At 41.7% G+C, this 22,873-nt stretch overlaps 1 protein-coding gene across 2 annotated transcripts in view; it reads right to left on the minus strand.

Annotated features, from left to right (window-relative positions):
• The window catches only part of FAT3 (FAT atypical cadherin 3), a 324,123-nt gene that overhangs the window by 42,774 nt on the left and 258,476 nt on the right, over positions 1 to 22,873 (minus strand). For both annotated transcript variants that reach the window (XM_026052964.1, XM_026052963.1), the window contains exons 14-19: positions 11,038 to 11,427; positions 7,923 to 8,137; positions 7,122 to 7,259; positions 4,407 to 4,550; positions 3,283 to 3,480; positions 132 to 930 (exon numbers count right to left, since the gene is read on the minus strand). In XM_026052964.1, coding sequence (XP_025908749.1) covers positions 132 to 930; positions 3,283 to 3,480; positions 4,407 to 4,550; positions 7,122 to 7,259; positions 7,923 to 8,137; positions 11,038 to 11,427 — 1,884 coding nt within the window. The remainder of the gene's footprint in view (positions 1 to 131; positions 931 to 3,282; positions 3,481 to 4,406; positions 4,551 to 7,121; positions 7,260 to 7,922; positions 8,138 to 11,037; positions 11,428 to 22,873) is intronic.

Genomic DNA, 22,873 nt, shown 5'->3' on the forward strand with positions numbered 1-22,873 from the left:
CCACAATACAGCAGCCAATCGTGCCTTAACTCGCTGAATTGAAATGCCCCTTCTAATCTGCATCAGAGGAATAAAAACGATCCTATCGCATAATGTGGAAGGATGGGAGGTGAAGAGGGAGCCGTACTCACCATTGCACATGCAGCGCACATTCCTGTAAAAACGAGGGCACACAAAACTAATTCGGGCCGTGCTATAGGTCATCAGAGAGTGGGAATCGATAGACAGGCTTTGCTCACAGTGTTGCTCCTGACAATCCAGTCCAGAACAATTCTTCTCCAAAATGGTAGAAATACGAATCACATTTTCCAAGTGTCTCCTCGCATTGGCAAGCTTCTGAATCAAATAGGCAGGCTTATAAAATCCACCGTTGTGCATCTGAACTGCAAAGAGCATGTCGAGCTGATTGCTGCCTGCCACGGGCTGAATGCTGATGATATGGAGGCTGTCTTGCTTTTGGGAGAGCACGGCATTTCGCAGCGTTCGCCTGAAGCCGTGCATGTGCAGGCCCACAAAATCTTCGGGGGAAACATTGTCAAAGCGGATGGTGACCGTATTCTGCAGCATCTCCTGCAGCAGTTGTTCGACGTGGACCACAACATCTATGGGGACCTGGAACCGGCCATCGCTGACAGACACGTTCAGGATGTACTTGCCATTATCCAGCCCTCCAAGGGCAATGATTTTCCCGTCATGGTTGTTAACCTTGAACAGACTTTTCTGCTCTGATTTCAGTGTGTATGTGAGGACATCGTACACATCCTGGTCCGTGGCATGAATTTTCCCAATGACTCCCCCCGGAAAATCGTCTTCCATGGTCACAATGAAAATCTCCAGTGGAATGGCAGTCGGTTTGTGAATGCTCTCTTCGATAACCCGCACCTGAATGTAGGTGTGAGAAACCTGCTGAGGCTTCCCGGAGTCCTTTGCCTGATGGAATTTAGGAAAAAGAAAAGAAAAAACAAACAAACACACATATAACACAGGCAATAATCATCACTCATTGGTCTACACATTTTCACAGTATCAGTAATTCTGAAGACCTCTCAAAAGAGCTTCCTAAATGCATTTGCTAAATACATATATAAGAAAACATCTCAGCAATCTCTAGCATTGGAACATACAAACTCTTTAGGGAAGCAAAGATATCTTATCCGAGTAGATTACAGAGAGAAATGTGTCAGTGGAAAGTGTCATTACTCAAAATGAAAYGCTCCCAGGATCCCACAGCCATCAACTGTCTTCTTCACAATAGAGTCATTTGAATGCAGCATATTCTGCAGCCAGAGCTTGGGCTCAGTTCCCCTTCAGATGAAAGACTGAAGCCTAGTGAAACACGGTGCTTGATGGGCTCCACAGTGTTTCAAACTCTGTTTAGTCTATGTGAGTATGAAAATGTTCACTCTTCCAAAAGTACTTCAGCTGAAGCAGTGAGAAACATGCTTGAAATAGATAAATTTTACCACCCTCCGAAAATGAAATACAGTGTCTGTACTATTGCTAACAATAAAATATGRGAGCAGCACTGCACTTGGACAAATGACTCTCTGACCCAGAGCACATATGATAGCATTGTTTGCACTTTTTATAGAGAGTAAAAGATCAAATATAACAGAAAAAAAACAAGGCCATCTTGGCAGAATGAAGTGCAAACTTGAATCAACGTCCTTTTCCTGCACTAAGAAAAACATATCGTTGAAGTCACTACTAAGATAAACTAATCCATATATTTATTTGCTTCAGAGATGAACAGCTAACTAAAATTACACTGAGCACAGATGTATATGTGTTTGCACAGGAATGAAGCTTTAAAGGCTGAAGAAATAATTGTAGGATGGTGTTATCAAACAGGTGTATCACTACAGAAGGAGAAGCTTTACAGATCTTTCCTCCTCAATCCTGACAGGTCTGGATGGGGGAATTTAGACCAGATTTGATCCATGTGTAGATACACATAAATAACATGAAACACAACACTGAGAAGGAGCCTGATGGTAGGAAGGAGGAAGAAACACATGGGCTGACATGGTCCATACACAATGGCAAGTCATTAAAAACATTTTCATAATCGAAATTCCTAAAGAAAATGATATTGGGAAGAATTAGACCTTCACAGTTCAACAGCAGAGTTTTCTAAAGATTTTGGTTTATCCTAGATATTGTGGTTTGCCTTATATTTCATTTATATCACATATTTAATCTATATAGCTAGAAAAATGTTGCTGCTGAAATTTAATTCACATGCCCAATTTTGGCTACATTTGCCCAGCAAATTGTCCTGAAAATGGGCTATTTCAGAATGAAAACACAAGGAGCATGAAAGGTGAAGGTCTTTATTTTCCTACTAAGCTCAAAGAAAATCGGTTGCAGGAACATTAAATGGCAAAATGCAAAAGTATTGCTTTGATTTGAACTATTAACTAGCATCAATGCTTATAATTTTTAAATTGGAACTAACTTAGGATATTATTGCTACAAATACCATTGGATGTGCTTGTAAAGGAGTAGCCAAGCTGTATTTAAAGAAATTAACTACCATCAAGAAAGCGGAGGAAGTCTGCATTTTGGAATTAGATTACAGGACCATGTCCACTTTCAATGAAGAATTGTAGTTCATTCCCTAGGCTTGTGTACTTACTGAACTCTACTATTTTTTTTTCTGGAAAAGCTGAGAAATGTGGACAAATTACTTTTTGATTTACTTTTTTTTTTTCCCTAATCAAAATTACTCTGGTTACAAAGTATTCCAATAATGAACTAAGTTTGAGATGCATTTCTATTACATGTCTTATTTTCCCTGTTCTTTTAAAAGCTAAGTTGACCTAGGAAATGTGACTTTATGAATTCTTGGTAGGCTTCCAAAAATCTCTGATTAARTTTATGACTTAAACGCAGAAGTGATTTTACTTCCTAGAACAGTATTTTGCTGTCACGCATTTTGTGGTGTATTTATATGTATATAATGTATTTTTGCTTATTTTCCTCTCTTAGCTAGCAAAGAAAAAAGATGAAAATCTTAAATCATAAGGGTTGCTGCTCAGAAAATCCATTTCAGGGGGRAAAATGAGAAACGTGCTGGCTACCTATTTATATTTATATGAAATTGGGTTTAAGGTCATCAAAGGAATTATACTACACTGTGCACTTGTAAACTATAACACATGGTATTTACTCACAGAATAAAGTCAATTAAAACCAAGCCATACAGGGAATGTACACGTGACCTATTACTACATGGGTTTTCTTTGTGTAGGTGCAAAAAAAAAGAAAATAATGCCATACCTGCACACAAAGCACATACTCAGTTGCAACCATGTGCTTGAAGATGACTGCAGATCTCAAGACGCCGTGAGGGTCCAGGGAGAACTCCTCCTCTTCATTGCCAGTTAGGATGGTGAAGGTAAAAGGGGGGCCATTGTGAAAGGAGTCCTTGTCTGACACGACCAGCTGCAAAATGCTCGTGCCCACTGGCTTATTTTCCTTTGCACAGTGCATAAAGAGAAGAATTAAAACGATGCATCTCATCAGTGATAGAACAGCAAGTTTTGCCACTGAGGCTATTCGAATGAATGTACTTTGCCCAAGAGGGTCCTAGACCATGGCAGTTACTGCCAACAGCCTGCAGCCCTCCTGCTGGAAGGGAAGGTGGAGGTACCTGCAGCGTCTCCTGTGAGCTCTGCCTGCCACTGAGTCTGCTCAGGAAGGACTACGACTCACACCCTAAGCAAGGTCTAAGGCAACGTGCCTTAGGACATCACAGCCCCACACACCACCTGATACAAGCCCCTTGGTGCCGAAACCATAGAAATGGGTCAACGTAAGACCAACTTGTGCAGCCTCTACTCCCCCACAAAACTCAGGACACCCCAGACCTCCAGCACTGACTTTACTAACATCTTTGAGCTTCTCACAGCTACTTGTCTAAACACCAGAAACTCTACCCACAGTTTCCCAGACAGAAAGGGGAATTTCAAGGACTCTGTTCACTCTCCACCCTCACCCTCTGCATTGCATCACTCCCGAGCTGGAAGGATCAGAGTCCTCATTTATCATTCCAGCTAATTCTTTGTGAGGGGAAAGAGTGACAGTTCCCTCTCAGGATGTGGAGTGTGAGATGGCAGCTGGGGCTGCTGCATGGCAGCGATGGGAAAAGGGGCAAATTTTTGAGGCCAGATTAGATTTTCTGGCAYAATAGGAATGAATAGTAAAATGTGTGACAGATGCTGAGATTAGGGAACCTCGGTAAACAGAAACTTATCAAAGAGTTAAGACAGACAGGTTTACCCTTTAAACAAAATCTTTTGATACATCTTTGGCAGATAAATCATCAAAAGCTACTTAAGTAAAACCAAACGCTTTCATATTTTAAAGGTCAGAGAAGTTTTTGATGTGCAAGATAAACTTACTTGAATTACAGCTGTATAGTTAGCAGGCGTAAACATAGGGCTATTATCATTCACATCAGAAATGTCTACGTTGACTGTTACAGATGATGACAAAGGAGGGATGCCGCTGTCTCTTGCCTGAATAACTAACGAATAACCAGATATCTGCAAAGAGRTGAAAACATTAAATCAAATGAATGCGAACCTGCATTTTAATATATGTTCTTACACCCARTGAACCACCTACCATCTTCTAAGGAAAGCTGTCTGGCCCCATTACCTTCCCTGCCCTGRGTATAACATTATCCTGTTTATTGCCACAACGTGTCCCAACCTCTGTTTTACAGGGCTATCAACAAACCTAACTCCTTCACTGTATTAAAATTACCAAATAACCATATCAGATGATGTAGATCTGAAAAAAAGAGGCCAAAAAAAACCCCAGGAAATACAGGAAATATCCAAACTGAGCGGTTACTATTTTAGCTAACATGTTCAGCTTTCCTGGGTGGCAGCTTGAATGTGCAACCCGATTCTATTTATCTTACGGTTGGTTTCCAAGATAATATATAAATTACTTATTAGAGCAAGCCTCAATTTGACACACTATTTCTAACAYGGTGATGGAGAACGGAGATAAAGCTTACAGGCAGGTGGTTTAAATATACTGAGAAACATTTGGGATTACCAGGGACAACACAGTCTCTGTAGCAACAGGATATTAACCTCCGTTCAGCAGRAGATAAGGTTTTTTTGAGCCTGCTTGTTAGCAACAGCCCAAAACTGCTCATCACTATGTGGGCAGCTCAGTGCAGCGGGCAGCTCAGTGCAGTTGCACTTGTGGGCACCCATGGCAAACTTCACCCTCTACATCCATGTGTTCCTGAGTGTGAGATGTGCCCGTATGTGACAATTCAGAAAATCTGTCTCTGCACAGCTTATGGATGACAGTTTGATTTTATGATCTGCATCCTTATGCTGGCCTCCTTCTGTCTTATGATTGTCTTTACTGTGCGTTGCTTCATGCTCCTAAGGGAGCTCTGCTGACTTATCTGCCCATGAATCCCTCTTAATTGGAGAGAATGAAAGATTAACGGCCTTCTAGATACAGAAACACTCGAGTTTACAAACACRGGGTCTCTTTGGGGCATGGGACCACGCTAAGGAAACAGGGAACAAGTTTTCTGGGGTGTTGTAGGGAAGAGAAAGACTGTGATTTGAGGGGATGCAAAGGCAGTGGAGGGGGAATTCTGGATGAGGGAAAGAGTCGATCTAAGCTTTATTTTTCCCTTTACAGTTATATATTTCTTAGGATAACTAAGGTCAGATTTGACAGTGGTGTGGGACCTTTTTTCAAATTTTGTGTGCGTTTGCTTTCACTTGCATATATTGCAGAAGGGTACATAGCAAAACTCAAAATTTTCCAGAATGAGAGCTCTGGAAATCAGTTTCCTTAAACAACTGGAGAAACCTGGGAATCAGCAATGCCTTTGGTGAATTACAGCAGATGGGACATCATGTCTCATTTTTTTCCCAAAGGAGTCAGAGGCACCTGAATCCAGGAAATGTGCCAAGGATGCAAAGCAAAAGACARTATTACAGCCTGTTTTTACCGAAGAAAACGTAACAGCATGCACATCCAACAGAGTTGTTCTTAAACACACACACGGGCTGGGTAAAAGTGATGTGTATGTCTCCACAGACACCGACATACATATACTCCACAGCTACGACAAAGGCAGAAACTAAATAAATCAAATTAAGAATTTAAACTTACATATTTGGGAATAACATCTCATTGCAATGGCTGTGCATGTTCTTTACTACTTCCTTGGCCTCAACAATCTGCAGCAAAGTTATTTCAGCAGCAGAATACCAAATGCAGACAATTTAATCCTGCTTTCATGATGATTTAGAAAGGATAKGTGCCTCTGTTTTAAGCAGTGGCCAGGCCTCTGTAGTGAGTTTTTCCAGCTGAGCCCACATCCAACAGATAGCAATTGGCTTCCCTGGCTTATAGAATGCACTGTTTGCAGGGGGGAGACACAGATCTCTCTGTGTCGTAAGACCTTTGAAGCCAGGCAGCACTTTCCTGTGCTGACAGTAGCACAGRCAACTGTATTTGTGTTTTTTTTTTCCTCCCCCAAAAGCTGCTAATTGCTAACTATGGCAAAACGGTGATCAATCACCCTGGATGAATAATCTAGTGAGCAAACAAAGCAGCAGAATCTGTTTAATCAAGCCTTCCTTCACTTTTGGTACAGCCTGGCCACTTTGTAACATCACCTCCCCAGCGACGTGTTCTGCAGAGCGCTAATTAGCGGCTGAGGTCTCAGCTCTGCGCCCGGGGCCGCGATCTGCAGCCCGCTGCAATCGCTCCGGCTGCGTCCGCGGCTGCACGCGCGGGTTTGCGTGCGCAGGAGGGAGCAGGCAGCTCGTTAACACTGCAACAGCTGTCGGTACCACCACAGGAGAAATCCAAAGCTGCTTTTTTGTCCCCCCCAGCCTATCTCAGCTGCTGTGCTGGTGTGGGGTGGGAACTCGAGCAGCGCAGTTGGCTTGTAGACAGGATCAAGGCTGGGTTTAGGGCGGGARGGAAGCAGCACAGCACTGGGAACATCTTAGGATGATCAGTACAGAGTGAAAAAGCAGCTTCTTCACAATTAGCCAGCAACAGATTYGATATCAATACACATCTGCAAGTCATTGTAAGTTAAGAAGTCCCGCTTGCCTTACCCTTTCTCTGTCCAATTTCTTCTTAACCTTCACGAGGCCCAAACCAGGATCAACCGAAAATTCATTGTCTTGATCACCACTCACTATGGAAAAATGAATCTGGCCATTCAAAGGACTGTCCAGATCTTCTGCTATCAACTTTGAGAGAAGAGGAAAAAATAGCAAAACAAGTATTATACCATCTGTATGCTACCTTAGTTGCTCAAAATCCCCAAAGGAGAGCTTCATGTTTTGTCAAAGAAGTTACACATGGGTGCACTGTGCACCATTACAGCATCAGGCCGATTAGGATTTGGTGGGAAGTGAGCTTTATTCCTGTTGGACTTTTCCAGTATTGTAGCATTAAAAATTTAAAATATTTTAACCTTAATACTCAATCTTTACTTCTGAAGCCAATATTTGCAAGATGAGAATACTGTGAGTTTTGGGGGAGTTTGCTCTGGCATTYCAGGTCAACTATTTACAAATAGGATGTATTTCATGGAAAAGTGAAATTCTGTCTTATCAATAAAGCTTACTTGTTTCCAAYTGTTCTGACTAAAGAAATACAATGCCTTAAACATACCTTTGCTCTTGGACAACATATCTTGGGGAAAAAAAACAGAAACATTCTGTGCTACTAGTTCTTTCTTTTTTGGTGAAAACTGGCAGCTCTCTGGAAAGCAGTAGCAGAGAGAATCCTGGCTAGAGAACAGCTCCAGGGATTCAAGACGCTGCAGTAGTCATCATTATTACTTAGTGTAGGAGTATTTGATGAAAGGTCATGTGAGGGAAGGCTTCGTGGCAGCATCCTGAACTCACCATTATCACGGAATCACCAATGGCAGCGTCCTCACTGATGACTGCACTGTAGACCCCCTGGCTGAACTGCGGCGCGTTGTCGTTCACATCCGTCACGTTCACGTTCACGGTCGTAACGGCGCTCAGGGCTGGAGTTCCTCCATCCTTTGCTTCCACTACCAAGTAGAAATCCTTGCACGATTCATAATCCAAAGCTTCCAAAATGGAGATGGCTCCTTTGAAGGAAGGGAGGGAATATTAACAGATAGCAGCATGACAAATAACGCAATAGATTAAGGTAATTGATTATAGTAAGCAATACTGCATGTTATTTATCACTGTAGTACAAATATGCACCATGCTATTCTGTCCAATTAAACAAAAATGTTTGGTCAGGTTCCTCCAGCTGTTGCTTAATTAAAGAATGATGCAAATTGCACTTGGGTTGTCTCTGCTTAGAGGATCTTCAAAAGACATACAGCAGTTAATGATTTCCCAGGAAAATTACTTTTATCTTAACTTTTATCAGAAGTGAAGGACCATAGTCTACCCATTTATCCAGCTCATCCACAGACTCTGTGGGAGATCTAGACACAGAGTATGGAAATCACTGACAAGTCAATGGACATCCAACTCTACCAAACTAAAACTAAGCTTGCAAAACTGGATCAGGAAAGCAGCCTTTATCAGCAAGGTCTGATTTTATCAATACTTAAGCAATACGTACACATGACTTAGTGTCTTGTGAAATGCAAGTGAATGAGGCATAAATATCTTCGAGAGATTATTTTCCTATCATTCAGGTGACTAAGCATGGACTTAGCCAGTACACGAGTTAGCCAGTGCACCAAGATCTCCTCTAGGAGATAAATGCTTTTCAGACTTGTGATCTATGTGATCTCTTTGCTTTCCGTGTATCCATAATCTTTCCAAGAGGTTTGTTCATTGATTGTTTTTTCATAGATTACTAGCAATGCCTTGAAGGAGATAATATTGGGCCTCAAATAAATAAATAAAATAAATAAAACCTCAACCTCAGTGAGACAAAACATTTTTAGCACAGACTCATTAGGAGCAGGAGTGTATGGGAATTCAGAAATCACTTAATCTGTCCCAGCTAGACCGAAAAGTTCTTCTAATTCTATACATGTTCTTAAAAATCTCCAACAGCATCAGGTTCTTAACTTTCTCAGGCAATATACTCATGTTCTTACCTAGCATCACAGTAGGGAATTTCTTCCTGTCATTTATARGAAATCATCCACATGCAAGGTAAATCCACTCATGATTTCTCATGAGGGGTCATGGAGAGTGATTTATTCTCCTCCTTTCTGCGACTACTTTTTACACCTCTGAATACTCACATCATCCCTCTGCTGTTCTAGCTCAAACAGCCTCCATTTCCTTATTTTTTTTTCCTTCTAAACCAAGTGTTATAGACTTCAGATCATTATTCTTAATCCTTTCTGGGTTCTTTGCAAATTAATCCCACCTTTCAGCACGATTTGTTGAAACCAGGAGCCCTGAAGAGAAGCTTCCAAAAGGCTAGCAGGGAGTTCCCACTGATAAATGGCATGAGAAGCATTATTTTTCAAGCCCCGATCAGACAAGCTGCATCGGCACACAGCTGTCTGGAATCTCGGCTCCTGCTTCCAAACTGATAACAATGGAGCTGTCACACATTAATGAATAATAAATAGGATTTTTTTTTCCCTATGTGATTAAGCTTCATCATGGGTTTTTATTGATTTATCTTCTTGGCTTCATTGTCAAATGTGAAGCTAAATATTGCTGTCTAGGCATATTTATGTTTAAATTTGGTTAGCACTAATCAACATTATGAAGATACCGGATAACACTCAATTATGTTATTTTAAGTCTCTTACAAGTGGCCTGCATAGAGGATGGAGATTTTTGCTTGCAGTAACATAAAGGACACCCTGCATCATTTTGAGGCTTTCCAGATTACAGATGCATTCAAGTGTTACCTTCCGCTTTCAAAACTAAGATTGCTCAGCTCTGAAGTTCTGGTGACAAATTTGTACCAGTCTTCCTGAATGCCAGTCTTCCTCAGCCTTCTCTTGGAAAAGAGAAGGCTGAGAGGGGATCTGATTAACATGTATAAGTTCATGAAGGGAGAATGTAGGGAAGAAGAGGCCAAGCTCTTCTAATTGGCGGCCAGTGACAGGATGAGGGAAAATGGGTATAAGTTGAAACACACGCAGTTCCATCTCCATGTGAGGAGGAACTTCTTTCCTGTGAGGGTGACAGAGCCCTGGAACAGGCTGCCCAGGGAGGCTGTGGAGTCTCCTTCTCTGGAGATCTTCCAAACCCGCCTGGCTGCCACCCTGTGCCCCGTGCTCTGGGTGTCCCTGCTGGAGCAGGGGGTTGGGTTAGATGATCTGTAGAGGTCCCTTCCAACCTTAAACATTCTGTGACTCTGTGAATATTATGAAAATAAGGAGATCTACTACAAAAAGTACAGAAGAATTACAGATTATTGTTGGTTGCTGGATTAAAATATCAACAAGGAGAAAGAATATATCCTGTTAAAAATAGGATTCAATTTGATAGGATTCAAAAAAATGGGATTCATATAAGGCAGCACTTCTTAGCTTTTCTTAAAAACCAGAAGTGACGTGTTTCTAAAATTTGTCATGTTAACCAAAAAATGCACAGCTGGAGTCAACTGTCAGACAACCTAAATCAGGAACAACCTAAACTAGGGCAGTCACAGATAGCTCAATACTGTATAGTCACTGTCTGACATATTAGGACTGCAAACTGCTTGGTCCTCTGATGATGGCCAAGGTCTAGATTACTGAGGCTTTTCTCAATGGTAAGCATTTAAATATTTTAAGTGGTCATAACTGCAAAGTTTGGCTCTTGGGATGTCACATCAATGCTGACTTTGACAGTACACTAATGGAGAAAGGCATTCTCCACTAGATTTGGGGCAGCTGAGCATAACTGGAATTTACATCAGTTTTTACACTAAATTTGATTTGTAAAGGTGAAACTGATTACATATTGACAGGCTCTGCATCTATGTCTCTGGAACTGTTTGGGTCCAACAGATTTACTCAAAATACTCAAGTTTTTCTCAGGCACTACAAATAAGAGCCACTTTACAAACCTGTTTTTGAGTTAATCCTGAACTTTCCTTTTTCATTCCCAGATCTGATGAGGTAAGTGATCTCAGCATTAGTACCAATGTCTTGGCTTGTAGCAAAAACAGAAAGGACTTCAGTGCCAGGTGAGGTGTCTTCAGGAACCGTAACAAGATAATCTCTTCTTTCAAACACAGGGGGATTGTCATTAATGTCTAGCACTGTAATAGTAACGGTGGCAAATGAGGATAAAGTCAGCACAATGCTTTGGTCTGAGGCCTTTACACTGATGTTATATGTAGACTGCAACTCTCTGTCAAGTGGCTGCTCCAAAATAATGATTCCTGATGACTGGTCAACTGAGAAGTAGCCATCTGCAGAGTCTGCCAGGGAATAGACAACTTTCCTGTTCACACCTGAAAGAGAAGCAGATGTGAAAATTGGAACAGTAGGGGGGGAAAAAAAAAATAAGTCCCCTCTCTATTTTTAGTGGGAAACCTAAGCAAAATCTGCTGCCACAGTCATCATTTCCAATGTGGTCAGAGTGAATGCAAGTAGGTGTTCCTGAGGGGACAGTAGGGTTGAAAGTTTGGGAGCTAAGGACATGTCCTTCTTACTTGACAAATCCTTAGGGATAAATTAGATTTCTTCCTTCAGCATGATACCTTGGAAAAAAAAAAAACCAACAAAAAAACTCCCCACCATTTTGCAGAACTGCTACGTAATGAAACACAATCCAGATATGGTCCTTGCCCAGTAAAACTTACAGCTGAATTGGATGAGACAGGCAGTATGCTGAAAATGAAATGGCTCAGAGCACATCTTGAAGGAATAGAAATGTTCATGAGGCAAAAATAAACCCATAAAAATATACATCAGGTGGTATAAAACATACACTTGCTACTGATACTGCCCTGATTCCACTATTGAGAAGCAAAATATTAGCATAATAAATKATACCTGTTAGACAAAAGCTGCACCAAAGAATTCCTGCAAGAACAAAGAATTCCTGCACTTTGCAAAGAAAGTGCCCTTCCTCCCCATCTGAGAACAAACACTGAATTTTACGATATTCTGCGTTTTTCAACTCCTGCCTGTATTTCCCAGCACATAAATCCTACCCACACAGCTGCTGAATACGCAGATCTTGATGCGAAAGCTGTTGCCAGTAACAAGGCCTGAGGGGAAGGCAGGGCCCTGGCTCTCTGCTGCACTAAGTGGGATAGCCATTTCAAATCTAATTAAAAGTGAGCACAGATACAACCTCATTCGAGCTCCCTTGACGCTGCTTTGTTTCATACTTTGGTCCTGAGTGCCCGCTAAGAGATTGTAACTAAAACACCAAGACCCACTAAATCGGTGAGTCTCTGTTTGTAACATCTCACACTTGAGCATTCGCTGCCCTTGCGGAGGGAGAGAACAGGCTTTACAAGCCTGACATTAATCAGCTGAACAAGAGCTACCAATGCCTTCTAGGCATATTTTGTTAATTCAAAATTGGTGACACTATTATTCTGCTTTCCAGCTGCAGCAAAGCACTGCAGAAACGACTGATCAAAAGCAGCACAAATCACATTTGTTTTCTGCTTGGCGTAGCAGGAGCAGAGGATCCTCACAAGGGGGAGCTGGGGACTCTCTTCTTTAACCACGCTCACATAAAAGCCAGAGCAGCCATAAAGCACCAGCCCCTGCTCAGGTAGCATCAGGAATCACTATGTGACCTCGTCAGGGAATAAAGTTTTTACACAGTGCTTGCAACACCACAGGGTATTTCAAACATTCAGAAGTCTTTAAAATAAATAAAAGTTTAAGTGCCAATATTGTAATGAACCGTTTTTTTTTTTTTTTTAATCACAGCAGAACTCTCTATTCACCAAGGCATCACAAATGTTGCAAAAATCAGAGGCACTCCTTCAGGAAAACAGCAAGACAGGCAAGGAGGGGATAAAAATCCATTGCTGTGCCTACTGCACACATGAGAATGGAGCTCAGCATGGAAACTAGTCCAAGACTCTTTCATGTCTTGAAACACCCACACCCCGAACAGCCTGTGCCCTGCTGGAAACCACGGTCACTGCTTCGCTCAGCTCTTTATATGTGTATTCAAATATTTATATGGGTGTGCAACACTCCTCAACCAACTCAGCAGAAAATAGCGCAAGGGGCACAAAATGCACTGGAAACTGGAAGGTTTTGAGTGTCTGAATGGCTGGAGATGTGTCCGTATTCTTGGCAGGGGAGCATCTTCTTCTGCCAAGACTCCACTCCAAACCTCCCCTTGTGAAGAAGGAAGGATGTGACCAGAACAGTTCATGATTAGAAATCTCTCCTGAGGTGCTGGAAAAAATGGATTTGTCCTGATTTAGAGCAACACTCAGCCTACACATGAGTTTCATCCATAAAGACATTTAGTAGTCTGGGCTGGGTCTGTCTTGATATCTACCAGTTTCCATACAGAATTAAGCATTTGTCTGGAGCAGGGACCTTAGCACACACCTTCCAAGTGTATGTGTTCATGACTATGTAAGAGACCTTGCTTAATTTTTTTTTCTCCAGCACAAAGACGCTATCTGATATTTGGCATAGCAGTATCTGAGCACAATGCAGAMAATTCAGACAGCATGTTCTTTCAGGGCACAAATAGCTGGGGTGGAGATGGCTCACCCACGACTCGTGTCTTGAAACACCTCAGAACTTCAGCAAGAAGAACTTGCATAGGAAAGTAGAGAGAGAGAGGCATAACCTGGTGTATCTGACAACATGTGGAATGAATTTACACAGAAGAAGCTATAATCCTGGTGACTATAATCTGATCAAAATAGACCGCTGCACTCAGACTCTGCTATTTAATGGTCACATCCATTAACTAGCAAAATATTACGTACAATATTGCTAGTAATACCACGAAAAAGCCAATTCAGATACGCATTTTAGAGTTTTGGATTCCAAGATAAGGGATTTCTATGCAGAAAGTGAGAGTGTCTTATTCTTGAAGATAAATATTTCTTGTTTCTTGAAAAAAAGACTTGTTTGATGGTGGAAACAGTCTTACTTTGCTCATGGGACCTGAAGTAAAGGCTCTTGCAGGTGGAATTTCTATCTTATATGAAGAGAGACAGAAGACCAGTATCAGAAGATCTCAACTGGGACACTCAAAGATAACAACCCTTGATGACTTTCAGGCACAGGAGGAAGAGAAGAAATACAGATATCAGCCACCTGCTGCTTTGCTCCTTAAGTGATTTACAGGGCTGGATTTTAATGTGTGGTTCTTGTGAGGAAAATGCATCCAGTGAAAAGCTGCTGCAGGAAAAGCACTTTAAAAAAATGCTGAATCTTATCAGTGCCTGTCTCCATTAGGCTTCAGGATCTGAGGCTGGGAACAGAACAGGCAGGAGGCACAGATGAGGCAGGAAGTCATTTCTACTGAGATCCGAAATGCCCGAGTCTTATGGGCTGCCATCTACTGAGAAATAAGCTTCCACCAGTGTGTGCCAGTGGTTGCCCTGTCATAGAGAGGACAGCAGATGTGCTGCTGTGACTTCAAAGGAGATAACTGTGTGAAAAGGGAACCGCTGCTCCAGCGCCTTTGTTCCTGTATGGGTGGTGAGGGCAATCCCTCCACGCGCTGGCCACAGCTGCCGGGGGATTAATGTTTGCAAACTGTGCTCTGCCCAGCCACTCACCCACTGAACTTCCGCAATTTCTAAGGTGCCAATCACTAACAGCAGCTGTTTGCATGTGGAAAGCTTTGCAGGAATTATTATTACTATAAGAGGATTGAAGCATGTTTTTTTTTTAATAAAGGAATAAGCTATTTTGTTTTATATTTAGACTTGTATTAGCATGTGACAGAATATTGTCCTTTGCCAAATCTCTGACTGCAGAGCTTGTGTATCTTATAGCTTTTTACTACCTCAAATGCCATCCTTCAAACATTTTTTTCCCTTGTTTCTTCTCAACTAAAACAAAGGAGCATGTACGGAATGTCACACAATGACATCTTGTGTGTCATTACTACTGCAAATAGCACTAGGCAAATAAAATGCTTCTCTTTATAATGTAGGGATCACATTTCTCCTCGTCTAACTTGACTGAAAATGCTGGAGTTACAACATGGGTTGATCCAGACTGACATCGATAAAGGGCTCAGCATTATCACAACAGACACAGGCCACAGCTGACAGCAAATTTCTGCACTGTGCTTTACCTGCTTACTCTTTCACATAGAAATTAAGCTTTATATACATTATACATATAAGCTTTATATACATTAAAATCAATCCACAGTATATCTTTCCTTCCTGTTTTGATCTATCACCTGAAATTCATCATCTAATGTGTTTCCCCAAGTACAGGTATCCTACCTACTTCCTTCTTATTTATCTGAGGAAAATGAAGTTTAATTTTTGTCRGCTGTTGATTTCTAACATGAGTTTCATAATAAACCCAGAGAGGAAGACTTGGGAAAGGACGCTTTTGAAAATCTTGAGAAAGAGGTAATGGCAAACATTATAAACAAATAAACCAAAAGCAAAATAGAAAGCCACCCAGAAAGAAAGYTTTAAAAATAGCTATTACTTTTCAAGTTAGTAGTGATTTTTAAGCATGATATCTGGTTATTGTGCTTCCTCTTGCCTCTGTTTTGTGGTGTGATGATTAACATTGTCACGCACCTCTGGCCCGACTATGCAAGTCTTAACCACAACCCCGATTACTGAAAGTTAAAAGGCCACAGCTTCATTAACAGCAAACAAGACACAAAAAGACAAATAATAAACCAGGTTTCATAATACGCTACTCCATCATTTTAAGATGAAAGAAATCTTGCCAGAAGTACCTTGCTCAATTGCAGAAGAATCTATAGCCCCATAGGGTAAGATATTTCAAGTGGTTTTTACAACTTAGGCAGAAAAGCTGCCAAGTTCAACCCATACTACCTCTTACGAAGACAAGCTCTGGCTGCTTTGTCCAGTTTCTTGGTGGGGAATGATGGCCCTGACCCCATGAAAGCCTCTTTCACACATGTCCCCCAAGGGAATCATGGTACTGTAAGTTCAAAACAGCCATAGAGGAAGAGGTAAAGACACTAACCCATTACCAGATGCAAATATTTGACATATACAGCAGGCATAAGCTTTTAGTATTATGACACCTTCCACTGTCTATCTGAACTGGGAGGGAAGGGGTCAGAATGGTTGTTTTTTTCTCCCTCTCTTTTCCAGTAGATATTTATTTAGACAGAATTTTGGCCTATCTGACTGAATATTTGTTTTCATCAATGATCTTGAGTGTTTGACATTGTCATACTGACCAGGTATAAACTTCAGCATTTTTTAAAGTGGAGGAAGCCTTAGAGTTAGCAGTGGCACAAGCACCAATTTGGATATACCCACTGGCTGTGGTAAAACTGCAAATTGGGCAATGTTGTATTAAACTAAAACACTGATCTGCAGCAATAGTGTGTGTGCATATGTATGTTTCAGAGATCCAATTTAAACACAGGGATTTTTTCAGGCAACATAATCCAGGAGGTACGATTTTCCTTGTCATACACCTCGTTCTCTTCTCCCATATGGCTCAAAATGCCTTGGAAATCTCAAAAATGAAAGAAATTCATAGAAATGACTGAACAGAAGGATAGAAGGAATCTTACGAGGTCATCTAACTTACCCCTGTGCAGGGACAGGATGAATTAAAGATATTCCTTTCCCTAAGAGCAGCCTATCCWCAGCCTCCTTGAGCAATGTACTTCGGCGGCTCACATCCCTTTTAACTAAAAAACTTTCTCTGACCTTTTGCAGAGATTAAACAAAAATAAAAAAGGCCACGGAAAAAAAAAAGAAAAGAAAAAAAGGTTCCAAGGTCCATTTCCCTTCTCCTTTTAGCTTCTTTTCTGATATTTGAAGGTTGTTTTAACATTTTCTCTGCAATTCTTTTTTCTCCAGCACCTCCTCACCTCCAGCTGCTTTAATGTTTGCTTGTACCTGGTGTTTTACAGACCTGTGATCATTGTGGTGAATCTCCAGCTAGCCCTCGTCTTTCTGGAAATGATGAACCCAAAATTGAACACAGCTCTTCAGCTCTGGATTTGCAACCACCAACAAGCAGACAGAAAAAAATATGCCTCCTRTTTTACAAACTCACCTTTGCTTATCCATCAAATTAAAATTTTTTTTCACACCTATACAAAAAGGTACATAAACATTTAGCTTGTGACCACTGTAATAGAGCATTTCCACAGTTCTGCTGCCTAGTCAATCGGTGTACTTGATTCTTACATAAATACAGGATATCGTGCTTATTTTAGTATTTGTGTAGTATTTTTCCAGGTCACATTTCCAATGATTAAATCCCACAGCTGCTGCTTTCATACTATCCTGGGTGCTTGCATCTGCCATTTAACGGCACAAGTTTTATACCTTCTTGTCCAGTCACGAATGAAAGGAAGAGCAGAACTGCATTCAGTACCTTTCTTAACCCATCCCTCCAGTGTCACAGCTATTGCCAACTTACCTGACAATCCTTTCATTCAGATGATATTTCCCTAGCTTTCTYATAAAAATGTCTTGGGATATGATTTCAGAAACCTCACACAGCCTAAGCTGTATGGCACAGATTGCTTCTTTCCTTTCCATACAGCCTCTCAGCATGTTGCAAGAAGAAATGAGATTGGTTTGATGACATTTGCTTGCTGACTGGAGACAAGCTTTCAGCCATCTCTCTGATACCCTATTGATGCTCACAAACTTCATTATTTGTTCTTCATTTTTTTTCTGGAAACTGAAGTCACACTCCCCCATTCCTCCTGTTTAATGTTTACTCTTTTCCAAACTTGAGCAAGAGGATTCTGTTTATGACGACAAGCACATTACAGTGTGGGGGCACAACAGGATACGTATGTAATGATTACTGCAATGGTGCCTATGTGTTCAGAAAGTTCCCCTGGCTATCTATTTTCAGCTTTAAATCTCTGGCTTGAAGTAGGATTCAAGAACAGGAGCAAACCTGACTGTCTGCTTACAGAGTTTGGTCACCTACGTGTCTACGCATGAGAGGCAAGGTAAAGACCATGGAATACAGATTGTTTAGGCAGGCTCGTAACTTCCCTATCATGATCCCAAAATACCTTGTTTGTTTGCCTCCTAACAGCAGATAAACCTGAACACCACAATATAGTTTGCCTTTTTTTTTTTTTTTTTTTTTTTTTCTTAGGGGCCCAAAGTTCTGCATCACTACATTCCCAGAAGTGCTTCTGCCTTCTTAAGAAGTGTAAAACCTAGATTTTCTCCCAAAAATTCTCTGGGTAAACTTGGATGTGTTGGTGTTTTCTGGTCTTGTCAGCCCACATTGACATTTCTGTTTTTTTTTCCCACATAATTCAGTCACTTTTCTACACCTTACCTGAAGGATGTAAGGCCTGCCCTTCCGCTCTATGTATGACACACAAGCCTAAGAATTAGAGTATTTGCCTGGGAGGTAGGAGCACTAGGCTATAAAGCTACCACATTTCATTGAACAGGTCCTGGATAAAATACACTARATTATGGGGAACACAGACCAGAATCCAATCATCTATCAGGCTACAGAACAATGCTCACTCATATGCTCTTTCTATTTCTGATTGATTCTTTAATTCTTTTTTCAAAACAGCTTCAACAAGGTTGAAAAGGGCTCCTCCTTTAACTAATCTGTAATTTGAGTTTATATAATCCCCCATTTACGCACTCTTTTTTGAACAACTTCAGAAAAAGGAACTGATAATTTTGGATTTCCATGTTCCTCTATGTCCACTATCCCCTGGGCTATTTTCTAAGGCAGTGAGGGAAAGAGATGGGTAAATATATAGGAAACTCCATCTATATTTTAAAGAGAAAGTGTCTTCCTCTAGAAAATACCTTGTTACATTTGTTTCACAAATGTCCAGACAATAATCAGATATATCCATCTAGCTGATGCTACCCTCACTGTCTGAGCTACCCATCCAGCAGTTTGATTTTAGTAAATCTTTTGCCCTGTTGTCTCTATTACTCTTCTTATTTATGTTTGAATCTCTGTTTTCTTCTTTTTCAGACCCACAATACCYGAAAACTTTGTAGATCCATTTTAAGGGAGCTGCCTAACATAAATAAAAGCCCACGCACAAAGTAGAGAGTTGCTGTACACTGACTTTGCCAGTAAATGACAAAATCAATATATGTTTTGATGATTTTGTTATGTGGTTACTTGCTGTTCTGCRTAAGTTAGAGACTGGCACTTTAATCAGGCTCTTATTACCCGGCACTCCTCCTTGACAGCCTCATGGTCTCACCTGGAAGCACTGAGCCCTTCACCAAGGCCAGCTGTGTGGCCCAGMTGTGTGAGCATCAGACCCAGTTGCCCTCATCCATCCAGGGGCAGTGCCCATCATGGGTATGATTGATGTCTTTATTCATTACCTCCAAAAACATGTTGACACATCTATGGAAACATCCAAAGGAGAAACTTCTTTCCCGTGCTGCACTTGATGCCACTTTCTCTGGACAAGTGCTTAGCCTAATAAGCCCCAAAGAATTGTCTCTATTCTTTGATCTTTATTTCTGCTACATATTTCTTTTTAATTTCATTTTCTTTAAGACTCCTTGGAGAGGACATCTATGGATAACTACAAGTACAATTCCAGGTCTGCAACAAGACAAAAAATATGATATACACATTTCTTATTTCCTAAGAACCTGTACTGGGAGTGCAGGATTTCAGGATTTTTTTCATTTTCTGGAGCACAGACAACATTGTTGTTGAAACATCCAAACTCATTGGGACCAAACCTTGAGAGGAAGTATCAGTTTTGTCACAGAGTTCTTTGAAATTCAAGATAAAACTTTCAGTCTGAAGCAGAAAGAAATTGATCCTCCTTCCCTCTGTTCACCAGAATATCCAGGTACTTACTAAGAAATCTGCTTCCCTATGCTTCTTGGTGGAGAAAGCAGGTATCTCCTACCAAGGAGGCTGAATGGAGGCTACCAGGAGGGCTGAGTCCCTTCTGCTGCAGCTCTTTCATTTTGCATGAAGGGGTGAATATTTAGTTTTCCTGACAGAAAACCAGGCTGATTAGAGACTTGATTGATTTAGACTCTCCACATGGAAGGCAAATGCACTAATCACAGGACTACAGAGTCAGTCTCATAGATCTCAGCCCAATTAGTATTTAACTCTATATAATTCTTAGAAAATGGCCTAATTAARACACATAGATTGACATGTATAACTTGGTTATAGAAATTTGTCTATAGGAGAGAATCAGGTCTTATCCTGGCTCCTGAACTAGGATTGCAACATCCATCTCTCTCCCTCAAATCCACTTAAGTGCACCAGCTTCAAATACTGAGGTTTTTCTGACTGTTCAYGAGAAAACAGAGATCACAGAATCACAGGGAGGCTGAGGTTGGAAAAAACTTCTAGAGATCATGTAGTCCAACCTCCCTGCTCAAGCAGGGGCACCTCTGCACATTCTCTGCTCTTCCTCATTGCAGACAAAATAGTTGCTAATATGGGCTTCTTTTTCCAGCCTCTTTTTGCTCTTTTGAACTATCCAAGCCTTGCTGTGAATGGGCTATGCTCTCTCATCTCTGGGTGCCCGCCTGGTTGCCACGCATCATCTCGCTCAGGGCATGGGGCAACCTAAGAAGGTCACCCAGCCAGATGAGCCCTCCACAACCTGGAGAATGTCCCCAATGCCACAAGGCCAAGCTTGCAGGCTTGCGACCAGCACAGTATGCACGTCTGGTGTTGAAGAGCCAGGGTGCAGCATACATACGTACATCCCGAATCCCAAGTCGTCAAACTTTTCCCCAAAGCACACTGCCTCCCTTTCTGCTGCCTGCAAGCACCCTATCCTGCCTCAGTACATCCCAGGAATAACGTCCACAGCCAGAGGAAAGAAAGAAGAGCCACACTGAGCTAACTCAGTATCAGCCTTGCATGACTCAAGCCAAGGAGACATAAAAATCTGTACGAGTACAGCACACTAACACACAGTACTCCAGTACAAAGAGCAGAAAAATGTCAAGTAAACCTCACAGTGTTCTGTGTTTTGCTCTGAGGCTACACTGCCTTTGAAAGCTGGCAAACTCCAGGCACCCTTCACACRAGTCTGAGAGAACACTTTGAAGAAWGCACCACAACATTTTCCTAGGCTGCACTACTGAATGCTGTTMGATCTGCTGTTAGGAATGGTAGAATATTTCTGTATTTCTGTAAGCTTTTGTAAAACATCATCTGTAAATAACCCTCCTCATSTGAATTACCTCCAGCCCAGGTGCCCCATACTGCTCCCACTGCTCTGGGTGCCTGACGGCACAACACCTTTGCATCCACAAAGCCATGAGACTCATCGCTAGGGAAGACTTTCGCAGGCCTACATGCTGCTCTCTGACTCGCCACCACATGCACCGTGTGGCCCTGATCTTCAGCACACAGGGAGGGCCCGGCCTGTCTCATGTGCTGTTCACATATGCCACGAAAGCAAGGTGGACTCTGTCCAGCAAGTGGACCACAAATTCACAAAAATCAAGGCAAAGATAAAACAATTTATGTCAGAGATCAGGGCAGACAGTTTTTCAGTAAGGCCTGATTGGGTCAAGTGAGTTGGTGAGTGCCTTTGCTGCTATTCTAGGAAAAAGCAGACTGCTCTGAATTCTGTAACTGTATTTCTTTGAGATGCTCCAAGCTCTGGCTAGCCAGTGTGCAAGCTGGGAATGGATTAGCTGCTTGCACCTTGCATGTATTTGCTGCTCCCATGCTATAGATCATCACGTCTAGGAGCTGGAGACAAGGCATGGGGATGGAAAATGATGGCTGGGAACCAAGCAGTGACATCTGTGAACCTCAGGGATCTCTTTGCAACCAAGTAAAAGTCACTGCTGTCATTTTTTCCTCAACCTATGCTCCTGTGTTTTCCTGCATGCTGGCTGCATGCCTTAGGAGACGCAGGCTCCAAAACAGCCRAGTCTGTATATACTGGTTGGATGGGCAGGGGATGGGGGAGGTCTTGTTGACTTTGTGCCAGCCATGACTTGGGCAGCAGGATAACAGCAAGGCTGGAAAGCACTGGCATCAGGAAAGCAGGGCAGGTTCACAAGGTCGTTCTCCTTCTGGGTGAAATGCAAACTCAGAGAAAATTCAGTATGTCAGCAAAATCACTGAACAGGCCACAAACGTGGATGGTGCAGAACTGCCAGTGTCCAAATGGTCATGAAGACTCCTAGCGAGGCTGGATGATCCACTGCTACTACGGAGCACAGTGAGTGCCTTCTGTATCAACACAAATCATCACGATCATCAATCAGCATGAAAACTGGCCTGAGCACGGAGGTCGTTCCTAAGATAAAGCAACTGCTGCTGAAGCAGGTCTTTCTACCTGCCATTTAAAGCACTGCTGAGCTTGGTCCATTTTGTCATTCATTTTCAATTTCTGCTAGCAAGGCTGCAACAACAGGAATAGGCATCAAAGGTGAAAGGCACTGGAAGCAGGTAGGTACCTATGGGTCAGCAGTAATTGAGGCTCCACATTTATTTTGATATTTATGTTTCGTTTTTAACTTCATACTTGCTGTAAYGTCCCATCAATGCTTTATTCAGTGTTGCTGCACTAGAGCAACCTGAATAACATTTAAGCAGGTTGACGCTGTGGGCGTCTGATGGGGTCACACCAATAACCAGACCCCATCATTCACTCCAGCTCTTCTCTTGGCACTTGGGTGTAAAGATAGTGGGAGGTGGAAAATCTACTGTTTCCTATAAGCTTCTCTAGCATACTGTAAAAAAACAAACAAACAAAAAAAACCTAGCCTTTAAGATGTCTTTCAGTTTGCACATTTTTAA

The sequence above is a fragment of the Nothoprocta perdicaria genome, unplaced genomic scaffold, assembly GCF_003342845.1.
Source record: "Nothoprocta perdicaria isolate Ctin4 unplaced genomic scaffold, notPer1 scaffold_94, whole genome shotgun sequence".
NCBI classification, from domain to species: domain Eukaryota; kingdom Metazoa; phylum Chordata; class Aves; order Tinamiformes; family Tinamidae; genus Nothoprocta; species Nothoprocta perdicaria.